The sequence below is a fragment of the Vigna unguiculata genome, chromosome 3 (assembly GCF_037176805.1).
Source record: "Vigna unguiculata cultivar grain cowpea cultivar isolate G323 ecotype 2 chromosome 3, ASM3717680v1, whole genome shotgun sequence".
Lineage (NCBI taxonomy): Eukaryota > Viridiplantae > Streptophyta > Magnoliopsida > Fabales > Fabaceae > Vigna > Vigna unguiculata.
In genome coordinates, this window is record NC_140794.1 from 49,333,075 (window position 1) to 49,349,988 (window position 16,914).

Here is a 16,914-nt window from a genome sequence, read left to right on the forward strand (position 1 = left end):
AACTTTTTTTGTTGCTAATCGCTCGCTAAATAGCAAGACATTAGTGAGCAATAATTTTCCTCACAAATTAGCTATGAAATGTTTTTGTCGTTGATCCCTCACTAAATAGCGAAAAATTAATGAAAAATATTTTTCTTCGCTAATTTCCCTCACAAATTACAAATTTTGTTGTAGTGATAGTGTATAATATGTCTAAATTTTACCATAACAATAACCTATACATATTTTATTTTAATATGATATATAACTAAAATATTTAATTGTAAATTTTAATAATATTGTAATATTATTATCCAAATATTATTTTTATAATTTTATTATTATTTATATTATTATTATTATTATTATTATTTGTATTAATATTAATATTAATATTATTATTTTCATACAGAAATTAATATTAAAATAATTTTATTTAATTTGTTACATAAAAAAATATTCAAATTTAATTACTTTTTTATATTATCAAATTCTTTATATAAATTTTATTATTTATATTATTATTATTATTATTATTTGTATTAATATTATTATTATTATTATTATTATTATTTTCATACAGAAATTAATATTAAAATAATTTTATTTAATTTGTTACATAAAAAAATATTCAAATTTAATTACTTTTTTATATTATCAAATTCTTTATATAAATTTTATATTTACAACTATATATATAACTATAACAGTTAAATATAACTATATAAATAAATTATTTATTTAAGTATAAAAAATAATTATATTAACCTTTGAATACAAATTAAAAAGAAGAAAAAAAAAACGTGCGGAGGGCCCTATTATCCTATACTAGTATTTTTTTTTAACTTTCTTTCTTTGGGGAGAGAAAAATAAGAAAATTCTATACATAATATAATATTAAAAAATGTTAAATTAAATATTATAATTAATAATAATAATAATACTATAAATAAATTTATATTTTAATCATAAAATTAATTATAATAAATAATATATAATGACGAAATCATTCATAAATTTTTATAAAACTTTTTTTTCAATTTTTTATATATATATTTTTTCTCCTCAAATTCATTCATCTCCATTTTTTTCTAAATTATCCTCCAGACCAAACACATGCTTGCTGTTTTAATGGGTTGGTATCAACATTCTTGCTATTTGTCCTAGTAGTCTGTATAGTCCTACTTACACAAGTAATAGGATAAGGTCAAGATACACACGTTTTCATATCACATAAACACTATCGACCTATAAATGCTATTGGAAACTAGTAGTCCCTAATAATAAAATTAACTGGTTATGTATCTTTAGTTCTTGATTATGAGACATCTGTTGACATAAAATAAGATTATTGTTTTTTCAAAATTAATAGTACAGACAAATATCTTGGTTTTTACATTTTTTTTAATCTTTTGACTTGATAAATATATTATTGACAACATATAAACATGTGATATCTTTTTGAGACCTATTAAAAAAATCTCAGTTGAAAAGAATAATATATATAAAAATGATTAATTGAAAAAAATAAAAGTGAGGAAAAGTATGTATAAAACTAGTTTTTCTACAAGACTTTTTTCAATATAATTTCTTTAGTTATTATAAATAAATTTAATAATAAAAATCATACAAAAATATTTACATAGAATAAGATAGAAGAAGAAAAGCTAAAAGAGAAAAAGAAAAGTTTGTTGTCTTTTTGAAACACCTCATTGATTAAAAAAAAACCTTCAAAGAAAAAAAATCATACAAAAAGTATATATACAAAAAGTATTTACATATAGTATACGTATAAGTCATGAGAAAGAAGAATGCGTACAAATATGTACAAGAGGTGTTTGGTGAAAAAGAACTAAAATAGAGTTTGCTTACTGATTTATTAAAAACTTGTCCAATATATAGAGTACAAAAACTCATGATATAAGGGAAAAAGGACAACCTAATATGTACCTTCATAAAACAGGATATTTAATAATAATAAAATAGAATAATAAAAATATATTATCTCTATCACCCCTATCAAGGTGGGCATGAATCTTGTAAATGTCCAACTTGGAAGTAGCAACCCAGAAAGCAGAAGGATGCGATGACTAGTAGAAGGAACACGAAGAAGGTGGATAAGGCCATCAACAAGCTTTTGTTGGATAACATGACAATCAAGTTCTACATGCTTGGTTCTCTCATGAGAAGTGATAATCTTGGCAATGTGAATAGCAGATTTCTTATCACAAAAGGCAGTGTATGGAGTGAGAACGGAAAAATCTAAATCCTGAAGAAGGTATTGAATCCATTGTAGTTCACAAGGTAGGACACATGTTGCCCACATAACAGATTGTTTAATGGTGGGCGTCATTGAGCGAGTGAGCCATGAAATTACCATCTTGTTACAAGGTTTCCAAGTTTCATGCAATGGATCATTAGAGAGTGGACATGGAAGGGTGTCGATAATAAAACAATCATTGTTTTTGGTTTCCAACGCAACGAGCATATCATGTCACTATTGCGAATAATTATTATCAAAAGAAGAGGAGACACCAAGACAAGAGCAGGTTCTCAACGGAGTGAAAAAATAAGGGATTTGTGGGGTTTATGAGATGACCAGAACATGGGTTAAGGTTCACAGGGTTTATGGGAGAACCAAAGGATGAAGTAGAATTCGTCATGGCAGAAAATCAACAAGAAAGGAGAAAGTGTGGAAGGCGATTTAAGTATGATACCATGATAGATATGTATAAGTCATGAGAAGGAAGAATGCACATAAAAACGCGTACAAATACGCACAAGAGGTGTTTGGTGAAAATCAACTCAAAGAGAGTTTGTCTACGATTTATTATAAACTTGTCCCAAATATAGAGTACAAAATCTCATTATATAAGGGGAAAAGGACAACCTAATATGTACCATCATAAAATAAAATATTTGATAATTAATAAAATAAAATAAAAAAATATAATATCTCTATCAAAAAGAAGAAAAGTTTTGAGAGAAGAAGAAAAGTTTCGAGAGAAGAAGAAAAAGTTTAAGAGAAGAAGAAAAACTTGTACCGTTGTTGTCTTCTTGAAATAGTTCATTGATCTCAAAGAAAACCTTCATTCATCAGAGAAAAAAACAAAGTCACAAAAATACTTACATATGGTAGAAGAATAAAAGCTAAAAGAGAAGAAGAAAAACTTGTACAACATAAATGTTGCTGGAAAAGAAGCGTGAGAATGAAGAAGAAATGATTGGACTGAAGAAGAAGTTGTAAAGAAATGAAATTTACTAAGATATCCAATACATGAGAGGTAAGAGAAGACAAAACTCAATAGAAACACCTCTAATAAGTTCAATAATTCTGTTTTATGTTAGCATGTCTCTTTGTATGTGTTGTTTGGAAAGACAAGGAGTCGATGATTATTCCTTCATCAGCACCAAAAGTTAATGTAATGTCCCAAATAAATCGATAAAGCCCATTTAATTAAAACACCACATACATAATATTCAGAGGGTACGAAGCTTTGGAATATGAAGTACTCCATACCCCAACATATCCACAAAACATAAAAGAGACCCCACACGGCCTAAAACAAAAAAACGCAAGTGAACTAATAGTACGAGTCTTGTACAGATAAGAAAACATAGCAAAACAAAACATTCTTCAGCGATGGGCCCCATAATGGGCCCAATGCCCGTCCAGTCCATCAAGCGGTACCATCCGTATCATCATCACCTCTGCCAACAGTTCCCCTATCTGCTCACATCAATAGGATTGATGATCATCGCAATAAGAGAAGAGCCACATACAAGACAATCCAAACAAGCAAACATGGTAAGCTAGTGCAAGGAAACATTATATCACAAAAGTCAACATGCAAATCTCAGAGTCAACATAAATAACAAACCTACACACATAGATTACCCAAATCACTTAAGACCCCAAGACTTGACTATCCAGATGCGCATATCGAGGCACCACCGCGTGGTAGTGGAATTATGTCCTAGTAGTAAGGCATCACCGCGAGGCCTTCGCAGAATTACACCCTTACAATAGGCACCACCACGTGGCCTACGCGGAATTACATCCTGGCCTTGAGGCACCACCACGTGGCTTACGCGGAATTACATCCTAGCCTTGAGGCACCACCACGACCCCCCGTGGAATTACGTCCTTTCATCGAGACACCACCATGAAACTCCCCTTAAGAGGGTCCATGGAATTACGTCCAACAGATGAGGCGCCACCAAGACCTCTCACTACAAGAGTCATGGAATTATACCCTACCCATACTTTGTACATGTTCCACCCACCAAATCAAGAATTTGCTCATCACATTAATATCATGTATAATCGACAAGTTATACAACTCATGCTTTTCAATTCATACCCAATAAAGCAACATACCATTCCCATCTCGAACTCACATATAAATCATGGCATCATCTTGTACCCTCCTAGTAAAGCATGTAGATCAGACAAGCAACTCACACACAGTGGATCATTCAACAATTGCACCCAAAACTGCCCGCAACCTCGCTCAAGCTAACAGGTTTCGCTCAGGCGAGGGAGACCCTCTCGCTCAAGCGAGACCCTTCTCGCCTAGGCGAGAGCGCGATAGGAAAACCATGGTTCTGCGATGTCTCGCCCAGGCGAGCCCCATCTCGCCTAAGCGAGACTGCACCTCGCTCAAAAAGAAATCAGGTCGCCTGAGCGACCGCTCGCACAGAAATGCTTGGGCGAGCCCCTGTTAGTCTCGCCTAGGCGAGGCATGCTCGCTTGGGCGAGAAAACTAGTGCCCGTCGTTGCTCATTCACACAACAGACATGCAAACACCACACCCAAAGACCACAACGACATTTTTAAACAAAACACGGTAGCTTGCAGTCCACAAATCATACCACAATATTTAAGCAAGCCAAAAACGACTTTAGACACACAGAACCTAGCTTCCCTTACCTGGAAATAGCTAGAGGAAAGGTTCGACTCCAACAGCGAGGACGCGACAGCTCCCGGGACAGATAAACAGGCTGGAACAGAATAGCGGAGCGAGCTTTTAGAGTAGTTCACCACGAAATTCCAACTAGAAACCCTAGCATATGAATGGAAAAGGAAAGAGGAATTGTAGGATACTTACACGAATCAAGGAGACGAGGCTGGGCTCACGGGATCGGGGTCGGGGTTAAACCCTAGCAGAGCTTCTGGTTGCGAAAAGAAAGGTTTGACGACTGCGAAAATCTGAAGAGTAAGGGGAAGTAAGTGTGAGGGCAGACTTAGGATCTCTTTTTCCCTTATTGGGCCAGCCCTTAGGCTCAACCATTTGGGACAGCCCTTAAATTAAAGGTAAGAAATAAAGTGGACCTTTAAGTTAAAATTTTGGTAGATAAAATCCTATAAAAGCTTTTAAACAAATGTTCTTTGTGAGTAATATCTGAATGAGATATAGGGTGAAAGCAAAAGTGAGATAAGTTTAGATTTGAATGATTTTGTATTTTTATTATTGATTTTTTTTGTGGTTAAAAATTCTAATTGATTGACACATTTAGTGTTATTAATATTTCTGAAAAAATAAATTAAATATTAATTTTACAGATATATTATTTAATTAAAAAATCGATTGTTTTTTCACTTAAAAATTGCCTTTCATTTGTTTTGATAAAAAGTAGTTACATTAATTATTACCTTTATTTTTCTGTCTGTTCTCTTTTTTCTTAATAAATAGATCTACCTATCAAACTTATGGAAATATTATATAAAAAATATCTGTAATAATGTTTCACAAGTACATCCGTATTCGACTAGTGTCGGTTCGTATTTGTTTTATTTGTGATTTTTTTAGCAATAATATTATATATCGTATTTTTTTATAAACACAATTGAAATGTTAATAAATATAATTAGTTAAGGAATTCATTAAAATAATAATTTTAGTTTCAATTTTAGAACTTATACTAAATTAAAGTATAAAGTAAAAAATATATTGATAACTTATTGAAAATTTATCAATTTTAAAAATATTTTATTGCAATAAATTCTAATTAAGTTATTAGACTCACCTATATAAAAAGATTATTCCCATAAAAAACTGAGAGAACAATTTGAGTAAATAAGAAGATTAATACGAACACCACTTTCATACAACGAGTATAATATATGCCAATAAATTTTCTTTTTTTGTCTCCAAAGGTTGAGACTTTCTTCTCCTGATCTAAAAGATTTGTTTCCACTTAACTTAAATTAAGTACGACAAATTAGATTTAATTAGTTTGAATTCTTTAAACATATAGTTGGAGTCTAACCCAACAATTTTTAATCTATCAACTCGTTTTGTCTACTTAGCTTATCTATTCTAATCTATTAAACCACAAGTGACACGGGATAAGTTGGTCCTTTTTTTTTAATTTCTGTTATATCAGCAACATTAATTTGATTTATTACAATAAAATAAAAAACTATATTTTTAATAATGAAAATTTACAAATCAAGTTTCGACTATCTATATATCAGCAAGGGAAATTCAAATTGTATTTAGGATTCATACACTTTAGGCTTCGTTTCGTCCCATACGTTGGCCAAATTGTGTATAATGTGTGTTATGTTTGTCACTTTTCAAAGCAAAGAAAATCACCTTATAAGACCAGTAGTAGCAGTGCACTCAAGCTTTTGAATTAAGCCACATGGATATCTGTGTAGTTGATAACTATTTGAGTAGGATTTTTGTCAAAGGGTAAATTTAAGATTAAATTCCAATTGATAAATTTTGTTTCAATGGCTGAAAGCCAATTTAATAAAGGTGTGAAATGGTCCACAATTCATCGTTTAACTACTAAATATAGTTTAGAAACATCAGAACAAAACGGAATAGTTTAGAAAAGACATCACTTCTTTATTAACATATTACACACTTATGATTCAGTCTTAATTCCTAACCTTTTATGGAACCATGTTGAATTCCTGTTGTTGTATTGATGAATAAAGCACTTTCTCAAGATTTTTATTGGTTACCTCCATTCTCTACTTTAATACAGCCATAAAATAAAAATCACATACATAGATAAAATAAAGAAGGAAATGGAAGCATCGACATCAAATATGTATATGAATTGGCAGAATGAAAGATGAGATGCTATTAGTTTTGAACTGTCAAACTAAACGAAATCCTTTCATTATTAAGCGAGTCGTCTCTAGAATACTTGACACAGTAATAGGAATAACCTTTTTAAGTCTAAGGGTTGAAACTAATTGAGGAGTGACTTTGCGGACGTAGTTGACATCAGGGTTCATAAAAGTCTTTGCCTGTGTTTGAAATTCTCTTCAATGTTCACACTAAATTTTACTACAAGAATACCATTTCTCTATAATACGCACAATTATTTAGACAATGTCTTGACTACTGTATATCCATGTGAACATTAAACAGTGCGTGAACCTAAACTCGCTCAAGTTATAGACGTTGGTCTCACTGACCCCAAAACCAAGTCAAAACAAAAAAAAAAAAACAAAAAACTTTGTAATCCAGGAAACTTCCACGTTTTATAGCAAAGCCAATAGGAAACACGGTTTAGAGGGAAAGGGCCTTGTCAAAAGAAAGAAAACATAAATCGTATAAATCCAAGAGGGTTTTGATGCGAACAAACAAAGATATCGGGTACCGCGTTACAGCGTCTTAGAAAGAGAGGATAAAAAATAAAATTTCGGAGCATTATTGTTGGCGTTCTGTATTATTTCACCACCCTTTTTCTATTTTCTTAATTCCGGTACCTTCTTATTGTCTGTTTGGTTCACATACCAGTGTTAGAAGTTAGATCAAAGTTTCTGATTTTGGGTGTTTTTAGTTAATTAGTCTCTGTGGGCACTAGTCATGGCTATGATTCTGGATGCTGTTCTTGGAAAAGTGCTTGATCAATTGCTGAGCACTGTTGTGGACATGAAAGACAGGGCAGTGAAGTTCAGAGACACCCTGAATAAGTTGCATTCCACCCTCGAAAAAGTAGCACCGATGGCTAGGCAGATAGATGGTCTTAACAAGCGATTGGATAAACCAGCTACAGAAACGCAGAAGCTGATAGATCAGATCAAGCAGGGGAAGGAGCTTGTTATGGAGTGCTCCAAAGTTGATTGGTGGAATTTCTGTTATAAGGCCAATTCCCAACAGAAACTTCAAGACTTAATCGATTCTATTTATGAGTACTTCAAATTGGATATGCAAGGAAATATAAATATCATTGTGTTGGAAAACCAGATCATGCTTTCTGAGATTCACGCGACGCTTATGGAGAATGTTCCGAGAAGGACTGAATTAAAAGGCTTGTGCTCTCCACCTGAACCCCCAGCTTTCACTGTTGGGCTGGATGTTCATCTGAGGGCGTTGAAGTTCAAGTTGCTGAATAATCATCATGTGGGGTCAGTGCTCACAGTAACTGGAACAGGAGGTTCGGGAAAGTCAACGTTGGCCAAGAAGTTTTGTTCTGACAAGGAAGTTAAAGGTATGAATGTGTCTATCTCATCATCTTTCTCTTCTCGTATTCGTATCGTTTGAAAAGTTGTTTGAGGGTTTCTTTGGTTCTATTGATCTCAAACCATTAGGCTGTTATTCAACTTCATTTCTAGTTACTGGGTACCATTGAGTAACGAATCTAGTGAGTTAGCAGACACATTTGGTATAGGTTGCCACTTTTAGTCATAGTACGCTAGCTAGGTATTAGCTACAAGGGGATGTTTTGATATCAGAATGCAACAAATGGGTTTTAGGCTGTATTTGGAAAGCCGTTACAGTTTCATCTAAGGGACCTTTTACCCATTTTGAGGCAGAAACGTTGAACTTGATGAAAATACAAGCACATTTGATCCATTAGGGGAATAACTGTGTGAATGTGGAGAGAATAAAGTGATTTAAGAAGTTGAGTAATGAAAGTATTTTATATGTTCTTGATGATGTCCAAAATAATTAGCCTAAGAAGCTAGATCTTATTTTTTGTGAAGGTCATATGTTAACTTGTTCTGTAAACATGTCTAAGGAATATGAACTTTAGATTGAATATGCAGAGCTCTAAATTTGTTGAAATTTGTTTAGGTAAATTCAAGGACAACATATTCTTCATCTCCTTAGTGGATGTGGAAGCGCCCAAGTTCAGAACCATAGTGGAGAGATTGTTTGAACACAATGGTTGCAAGAAGCCACAGTTTCAAAGTGATGAGGGTGCAGTTTATCGATTGGAAACTTTGCTAAAAGAGATTGGAAAAAACCCCATGTTGTTGGTCCTGGACGGTGTCTTGCCAGAGTCAGCATCTCTAGTAGAGAAATTCGTGTTTCAGATCCCAAACTACAAGATTTTAGTGACATCAAGATTCGCAATTAAAGGATTTGGACAGCCATACGTGTTGAAATCACTGAATGAAGCCGATGCTTTAAACTTATTTCGCCACTCTGCATCCCTGGATCAGACTAGTTCTGAAATTCCCGATAATGTTGTCAAGAAGGTACTCTCTATTGCTCAATTAGAGTATTACAAATGTGGTGTGTAAAGTTGTAACTACGGAATACTTGTCTAAAAAAGTTTTCACCTTCCAGTTATGATAATTGCAAAACAATGTTAAATGTTTTAGTATCAATTTCTGATTTCATTGAACACATCAAATAAATTGCAGATAGCAAAAGGGTGCAGTGGTTCTCCCTTGGCTCTTATAGTGACCGGCAAATCTTTAAGTCTTGAAGCACCAGTGGTTTGGCAAAACAGGGCGAAGACATTGTCAAAGGGTCACTCTATTCTTGCCTATAGTTCTAGTAACGATGTTCTTCATACTTGCCTCCAAAATTGCTTTGATGACTTGAATGCTAAGGTTGCTGAGGTGTTTACGGACCTGAGTTTATTTCCTGAAGCACAGAAGATACCCGCTGCAGCTCTTGTTGATATTTGTGCAGAACAGCGTGATGAAGATGATGACATTGCTATGGAGAATATCCTTGAACTCGTCAAAAGGAACGTGGCTGATCTTATTGTCACAAGGTAAGGCGAATTAGTGCTTCTCATTGGAGAACATCTCTATGCATTAAACATTCCAAGTCATCTTGAAAAAGATTTGATATTTGAGTTATTCTCTGCGTAGAAAAAAAAAAGAGGAATTTATCATGAGTGAATAGCCATGATCCTATTGGCACTTTTTCCTATAATTGTCACAAAATTTACTTCTGCGATGGAGAGAATATTGTGTGTGCTGTTTGCGGTGCATTGACTCATGAGCGATTGATTTCTTTTCATTGATCAGGATTGGCACAGTTGACTACAACTACCACTATGTTACGCAGCATGGTCTTCTTCGGGACCTAGCCATCCATCAAACAAGAAATTTGCCGACTGAGAAGAAGCATAGACTAATAATTGACCTAAGAGGGAACAATATTCCCAAATGGTGGACTACACAGAATGAGTATCACATTGCAGCCCGCACATTATCCATATCAACTGGTATGATCATCTTTCTATCTTGGTGCACATATGGCATGCGCACATGTTGAGAGAGAGTTCTCAAACACTAATTATTGAGTCTGATTTTGCAGATGAAGAATTCACTTCAGATTGGTGCAACTTGCAGCCAAATGAGGTTGAGGTTTTAGTGATGAACCTTAGAGAAAAGAAGCGCTCGCTACCACCGTTCATGATGAAGATGAATAAATTAAAAGTCCTGATTATAACGAATTATGACGTCAATCGTGCTGAGTTGGAGAATTTAGAGGTGCTTGATTATCTTACTGATCTCAAACGAATCAGGTTAGAGAAGGTTTCGATTCCTTTCCTGAGCAAGACTGGAGTGGCACTGAAGAATCTGCACAAGTTCTCTTTCTTTATGTGCAATGTGAACGAAGCCTTCAAAAACAGCACCATCAACGTTTCTGATGTGCTGCCAAATCTGAAGGAGATGAACATTGATTACTGTGATGTGGAGGAATTGCCAGCTGGACTCTCTGATATTGTTTCCCTAAAGAAGCTAAGCATCACAAACTGCCATAATCTTTCTAAACTTCCTGAAGGAATTGGAAAGTTGGTGAATTTGGAATCATTGAGGCTTACTTCTTGTACCAAGTTAGAAGAGTTGCCAGACACCATCACAAACCTTCATAAACTGAACTTTCTTGACATTTCTGACTGTGTAAACCTTGGTATGTTACCAGAGAACATAGGGGAGCTTCGTAGTTTAGAAAGGTTCAATTGCAGAGGTTGCACCAGATTGTCTGAATTGCCATACTCAGTCACGGAGCTTGAGAGCTTAAGAGTCGTAGTATGCAATGAAGAGACGGCTGCATTATGGGAACCTATCAAACCCATGTTTAGTGATCTAAAGCTAGAGGTAGTCCTCATTGATTTCAAACTAGAATCTATTTCTTAACTTGCGTTCTGGCACTTTGTTTTGCAGCACAATCAAGAGTAAAAAACTTAGAAGGTGACTTCAAGTACCTCGAATTATTTGGTGGCAATGTGTAAGAAAACAATTTTTTAATAACTAAATTTTTGACAACTTTCTTTTATAATTCTAAGTGATTTTTATTTTTTTATTTTCTCATTTTCTTTAGATTCTAAAACAACTTAGAAGAAGTTACTAAAAAAAAAGTTGTCAAAATATCATTGTTCATGTAGGAAATTATATTCTGAGAACCAAATATGTATCCTGCAAAATTATTAGGAGCTTGTGTTGTTTTCTCTACATTTTTGGAGTGATCACATCATTTTTAAGTATGAATTGTAATTGAATGATATAATGTAAAAAATATCCTGCATTTCATTGCTTGAGCATTATGTGGAAGTGGGTGAGGGAGTACTATATTATTGAATAGGATAATAATATTTTCACTCACTTTTACTTTTCTACTTTAATCATTCTTAAATCGTCACATAACATTATTAAAAATAAATAAAAATAGATAATTAAAAAATGATTAGAATAATAAATCAAAAAGTAAATTAAAATATCATTATTGTTAGAATAATATAAAGGCATGTGGAGACCTGACGAGGATTGAGGATTACAGAAGTAAGTTTGGGAAGTAATGTGTATGACGAGTTACTCTGAGCTTAATATTTGTTTGTGATTTGCATAGGTTCATTAAACTTAATTAGAATAAATTTTAATATCAGTTTAAAAAGTAAGTTTTAAATAACTTTATAAAAAATAACTTTTAAAAAAAATTTACACTCATTTAAATAATTAATTTTCTTTTCATAATACTTGATGTGTCATTTATTCTTTCATTGTTAGTTATTTTTACTTTTGTGATGAAAAGCATTTATAGCCACATATTTGTGATGGAATCTATAATAAAATGCTTAGATGTCAAAAAATATTTGTGAGGAAAATTTTCTCTCTTAATCAATAGTAATGATAAAATATTGTTATAAACTCTTTAATTCCGTCACGAAATATATGCATATCAAATAGCAGTCATAAATATATAAATTATTTGAAAAAATATTTACCACTTTAAGTGATCTTCTTTGTTGAAATATCTCTATCTCTAGCAAAAATATTTCTTTAAAAATAAGTATGTTAGTTAGGACCTTTCCTTTTTATAGTGGTATTTATCAAAGAAAAATATTTATTAAGCACAATTACCTAAAGGATAACTCTTACCTCCATTTCATGGCGAGAAACTACTTTGCTGGACAACTTTACTGATAAAAGATTTTCAATACAATTTGTTATCAATATGAGTTGTGAATAACCTAATTATTTCAAATTTTAAGAGATTTTGTAAAATACAAGAGTTACAATAGAGTTACGAAGGAGATTCCTATTTTCTTTTATTTTATTCATATATTCTATATACAGAATAGAATAGAATAGAGGAATGAAATATAACAAAATATTAAATATTTATATATCTGATTTCTCAATTATACATAATAATTAAATATATTTTTATTTTTATATAAAAGATATTTTTAAAATTAAAAGTTTTAAAAATATAATTTAAATAAAAAAATATTAAGTAAATATTTTCAATACTCATATAAGATAATAAGATATCATGTGATTTTTTTTTTCTTATATGTTGCTTATCTTATTCTTCTTTATCTATTATCTATTGTGAGATTTCTAACACATTAAATTTGTAATATTTTTGTTTAAACAATATAACACACAGTTTCACCAAGAATAATATTGTCACACTTAGGAAAAAGATACACATTTTAACAAGTCACATCATGTTTGACACACTTAAGTAAATAGGAAATCATCTCACGATAATGAGACACTATATATTATATAGTTTAGAGTCAGTGTAAACGCTTATAGTGAGATTGATTATTACACTCCCTCACAATGATCCCTACTAATATTTTAATTTTGTGTTTACTGTCTTTATTTTTAGAAAAATTAAATAATAATCAAATAAATTTTAATATTATATGATTATTAATGAGTTAATTGTTATTTGCCAAAAATCTCACCAATAATTTAAGCTTACAAGTAATTAAAATTCAATAAATCTTTAAATTGTTCATTTATAAAATATATTAACTTGAAACTAATTTTAAATAAGTCTAGTTTATTCTTTTGAATATATTACTACTGATTTATTCATTTTTAATACGAATTTGCGTGAATATGTTATTTTCATATTTATATGAAGAGCATTTTTGAAAATAATAATATTTACCCTTTTTCTTTCGTGCGATAATGTAAAGATATAGAAAATGTTATTTTAGAATCGATGTAGTATTTAAAATAATGACACTAGATTATTGTAATACTAAAAAATTAAAGTATAAATATAACTTTTATAAACGAGTTTCATTATTTATAAACATACCATTCTTCTAAAAATCATTTTTTAGAGCTCTCTCACTTCTCTCTAGATTTCTCATCCTATGTTCATCTATTTGAATATCAGAGACCGCTAAGGTGATCCTTGTGACAACTCTCCACTTTTGTCCGATCATATTCTTCAATTAAGTAAGTTGGTTTTCTACCATTTTTATCTTGGGCAGTTGCTCTTCCTTGTGCATGTGAGAGGATCTAGCTCGCATTTGGCATCTAAATCATCTTTATAAGTCTCTGTTGATAAGTGGTTCTAATGTTGTACCCTGATCATGTTTGTGTTGTTTCTAGGTATAAATTGTTCATCCTGTAAGCGTGAAGGGGGTTTGGTATTCTTGAGATGTCTGAGTTGTCTCACAGGTGAGGAAAGCTAATTACACTGCTTTTGAGTAGCATAAATATTATATAGTAATTTGTATGATTGTACCATGATTTGCCTATGCATTTGAGTTGTAAAATAATATATGATGTGTCAATTTTGGGATTTAGGTCTAATTTTGCTTACTTAGAAATGTTGGTTGTTTTTGTATTGCATTTGAGATTAATTGATACTGATGATTGCGGTGAAATTCAAATTTGGTATGCTTTTGGCATTTGTGATGACTATTGGACTATTTGGACTAGACTGGATGACATTATTATGCAGAATTATGCAAACTCGTTGGTCTAGTGTGCATTCGTTGACTGAATCCAAAGTCAGAGGTCTTATTGACTTGGTAGTCGTTAAGCGAGAATGTACTCGTTGAGCGAATCTAAAGTCAAAAAACTTACTAGCTTGGTGGTCGTTGGTCAAGTATATACTCACTGAAGGAATCTAAATTCAAAGGGCTTACTGACTTGGCGTCGTTGATCGCGTGTGTGCTTGCTAAGTGAAGCCAAAGTTAGAGAGCTTATTGACTTGGTGGTCACTGGTCGAGAATACACTCACTAGACAACTTTCGGAGGAATTTATCTTTATGAGCTCCAATGATTTATTCGTTGGGCGAGCCATCTAGTCGTTAGACGAGTGGGGCCTATAGGCACTACGCGCTGAGCGAATGAATGATTTTGCTGAGAGAATACATTAAAGTCTACTAGTCATTTTCTATGTTCATTTTGGTGTGTTATTGTAAATACTGATTATTACTTAGGAAATGGTTGGTGTATGAGGTTTATTTGAGAATGGTTGATACTAATCTGAGGAGGATTAGTAGTGATTTATATTAGTGTATGCATTCATATATGGGTTTAATTTGGAAGTTATCTTGACGCGCTAACCGTTCAATTATCAAGTAGAGAAGGATAGAGTATGTGGTGAGAAGAGCACAAGGTCTTAGTCTAGGGGTTTTATCTTGGTCAAAGACATTAACGGACTAACCTTGTGTGGGGTAGGGTGAAACCCATTCGCAATGGCTCTTCAGAGTAATAAATGTCACCACAAGTGCAAAACTTGCCAAAATTCAATATCAATGAAAGTATCTAGATAATTGAGTCATATATAAGTCTTTGTATGAAATAGGATAGTATTCATTCATGATTGGTATGATTGAATAAGTATGATTAATAATTGTATTCTTTTGAAGTAATAAACTTTTTTGTATATTAGCTTACCTTTTTTCTTTATGTTGTTGTTTTGTCTTGTGTTCTCTATTTGTAATTATTACTTGATTGGTGAGAGTAGATGAAGAAGTAGCACTTGGACCAGTCAAGGAAGAGGAATTGCATTTGGGGAATCTTTTGTAAATAAACTTTAAAAAGTTGTAGTTAAATCAACTTTGTTATGTGTAAATCTATATTTCAGTATATCTTATATGAATGACTGTAATATAGTAGTTACATGTCAATATTCCTATGTTTAATGATGGTCAGTTATATAATATTTTGTTTAGTAACTGTATGTTATTAAATGAGATGTTACATATATAAAGTATTTAGCAATTTTAGTTGTATAATAGAAGAAATTTGTAAAAAACCAATCTTAAAGATTTTTTTTTTAAATTGTAATTTATGAGTATACTTTTAAATAAATTTTCCCTTGAAATTTCAATATGTTTTTTTTCTTGTGTTAAAATTAATATCCTTTTGCTTTCAAATGAATTTAATTATTTAAAAATAATTAATTAAATAGAAATTAATCTGATTTTTATTAAAACAAGAGCTTATTAAATAATCTAATTTTTACAAGGATAATGATACTTTAACCTACTTTTTTTGACCCACTTTTAACCCACCACTTCAATCACCATTAGATCATCATATCACATCACTAAAAAGAATAAAAAAAATGATCTAATGATGATTGAAGTAATAAGTTAAAAGTGGGTCAAAAAAAGTGGGTTAAAGTATCATTTTCCTTTTTACAATTATCCCCAACACGACTATATCTTTCGCTCTCAACTTGTAAATCCTTTATTTATTTATTTTTTATTCACACTTTCTTAGGCATATAATGACATACAGTTGTGATAACAAGTGAAATAGGACATGTTTCAACATCTCATCCTATCATCATATTCTTCATGCAAAGATTTATTTTTATTTATACGCGTATAATTTTTTTTTGTCATTCATCTTCATTTTTTATATATTCGTACATATTTATTAATATAAAGAAGATTTTTAACCTATGTTATTTTAGATTTTTTTTGTATATATTAGTTGAAGGTCCAAGGTGTGAAAGATGTTAAATTGATGTCGGATAATAGACGTCAATTTGTGGATTTTTTTTTTTAATTTTGTGTCAATATTTTTCTCCAATAAAATTATGAAAAATCAATATACAATTCAAGAACATACCACAAAAATTTCCAAAATTTCCTAAGTACTATAAGTATTTCAAATAAAGCTATAAAGTATGGAAAACTTGGTGAAAAAAAAAAAAAACATATCTTAGAATTTGTGACCAATTTGAAATTATGACCATTTGAAGTTTTTTACCCCAAAATCTTCACAATTATGAATTTGTGACCAATATCTCATACCTGAACACTCTATACTTGAATACAGAAGAAAAAATTGAGTCAAAATGCAATCAAGGATAATGAAAGCTTGAGTCCAAATGAATACACAATAACAAGATGGAGTGAAATGGGTTTAAGAACTTCCTCGTACAAGTTTGTCATTGTCATTGCACTTTGGAGGTTTCTCGAGAAAGAGAAAGGTGAAGG

At 31.7% G+C, this 16,914-nt stretch overlaps 1 protein-coding gene and 2 long non-coding RNA genes across 3 annotated transcripts; 2 read left to right on the forward strand and 1 right to left on the reverse strand.

Annotated features, from left to right (window-relative positions):
• Nucleotides 1-3,414: 3,414 nt before the first annotated feature.
• LOC114175431 (uncharacterized) lies at nucleotides 3,415-5,272 on the reverse strand. Its single transcript, XR_003602847.2, has 3 exons — nucleotides 5,091-5,272; nucleotides 4,913-4,983; nucleotides 3,415-3,709 (listed from the first exon to the last, which is right to left on the reverse strand). It is a non-coding gene; the product is annotated as an uncharacterized LOC114175431 (long non-coding RNA).
• A 2,286-nt stretch (nucleotides 5,273-7,558) lies between these two features.
• Nucleotides 7,559-11,480, forward strand: LOC114177854 (putative disease resistance protein At5g66900). Its single transcript, XM_028063431.2, has 5 exons — nucleotides 7,559-8,439; nucleotides 9,027-9,433; nucleotides 9,602-9,960; nucleotides 10,220-10,419; nucleotides 10,512-11,480. The coding sequence occupies exons 1-5, from the start codon at nucleotides 7,815-7,817 to the stop codon at nucleotides 11,336-11,338; spliced, it is 2,418 nt and encodes an 805-aa protein (XP_027919232.1). The 5' UTR covers nucleotides 7,559-7,814; the 3' UTR covers nucleotides 11,339-11,480.
• Nucleotides 11,481-13,508: 2,028 nt separating this feature from the next.
• Nucleotides 13,509-15,629, forward strand: LOC114176215 (uncharacterized). The gene is made up of 3 exons (XR_003602978.2): nucleotides 13,509-13,903; nucleotides 14,060-14,128; nucleotides 15,429-15,629. It is a non-coding gene; the product is annotated as an uncharacterized LOC114176215 (long non-coding RNA).
• The last annotated feature ends 1,285 nt before the right edge of the window (nucleotides 15,630-16,914 follow it).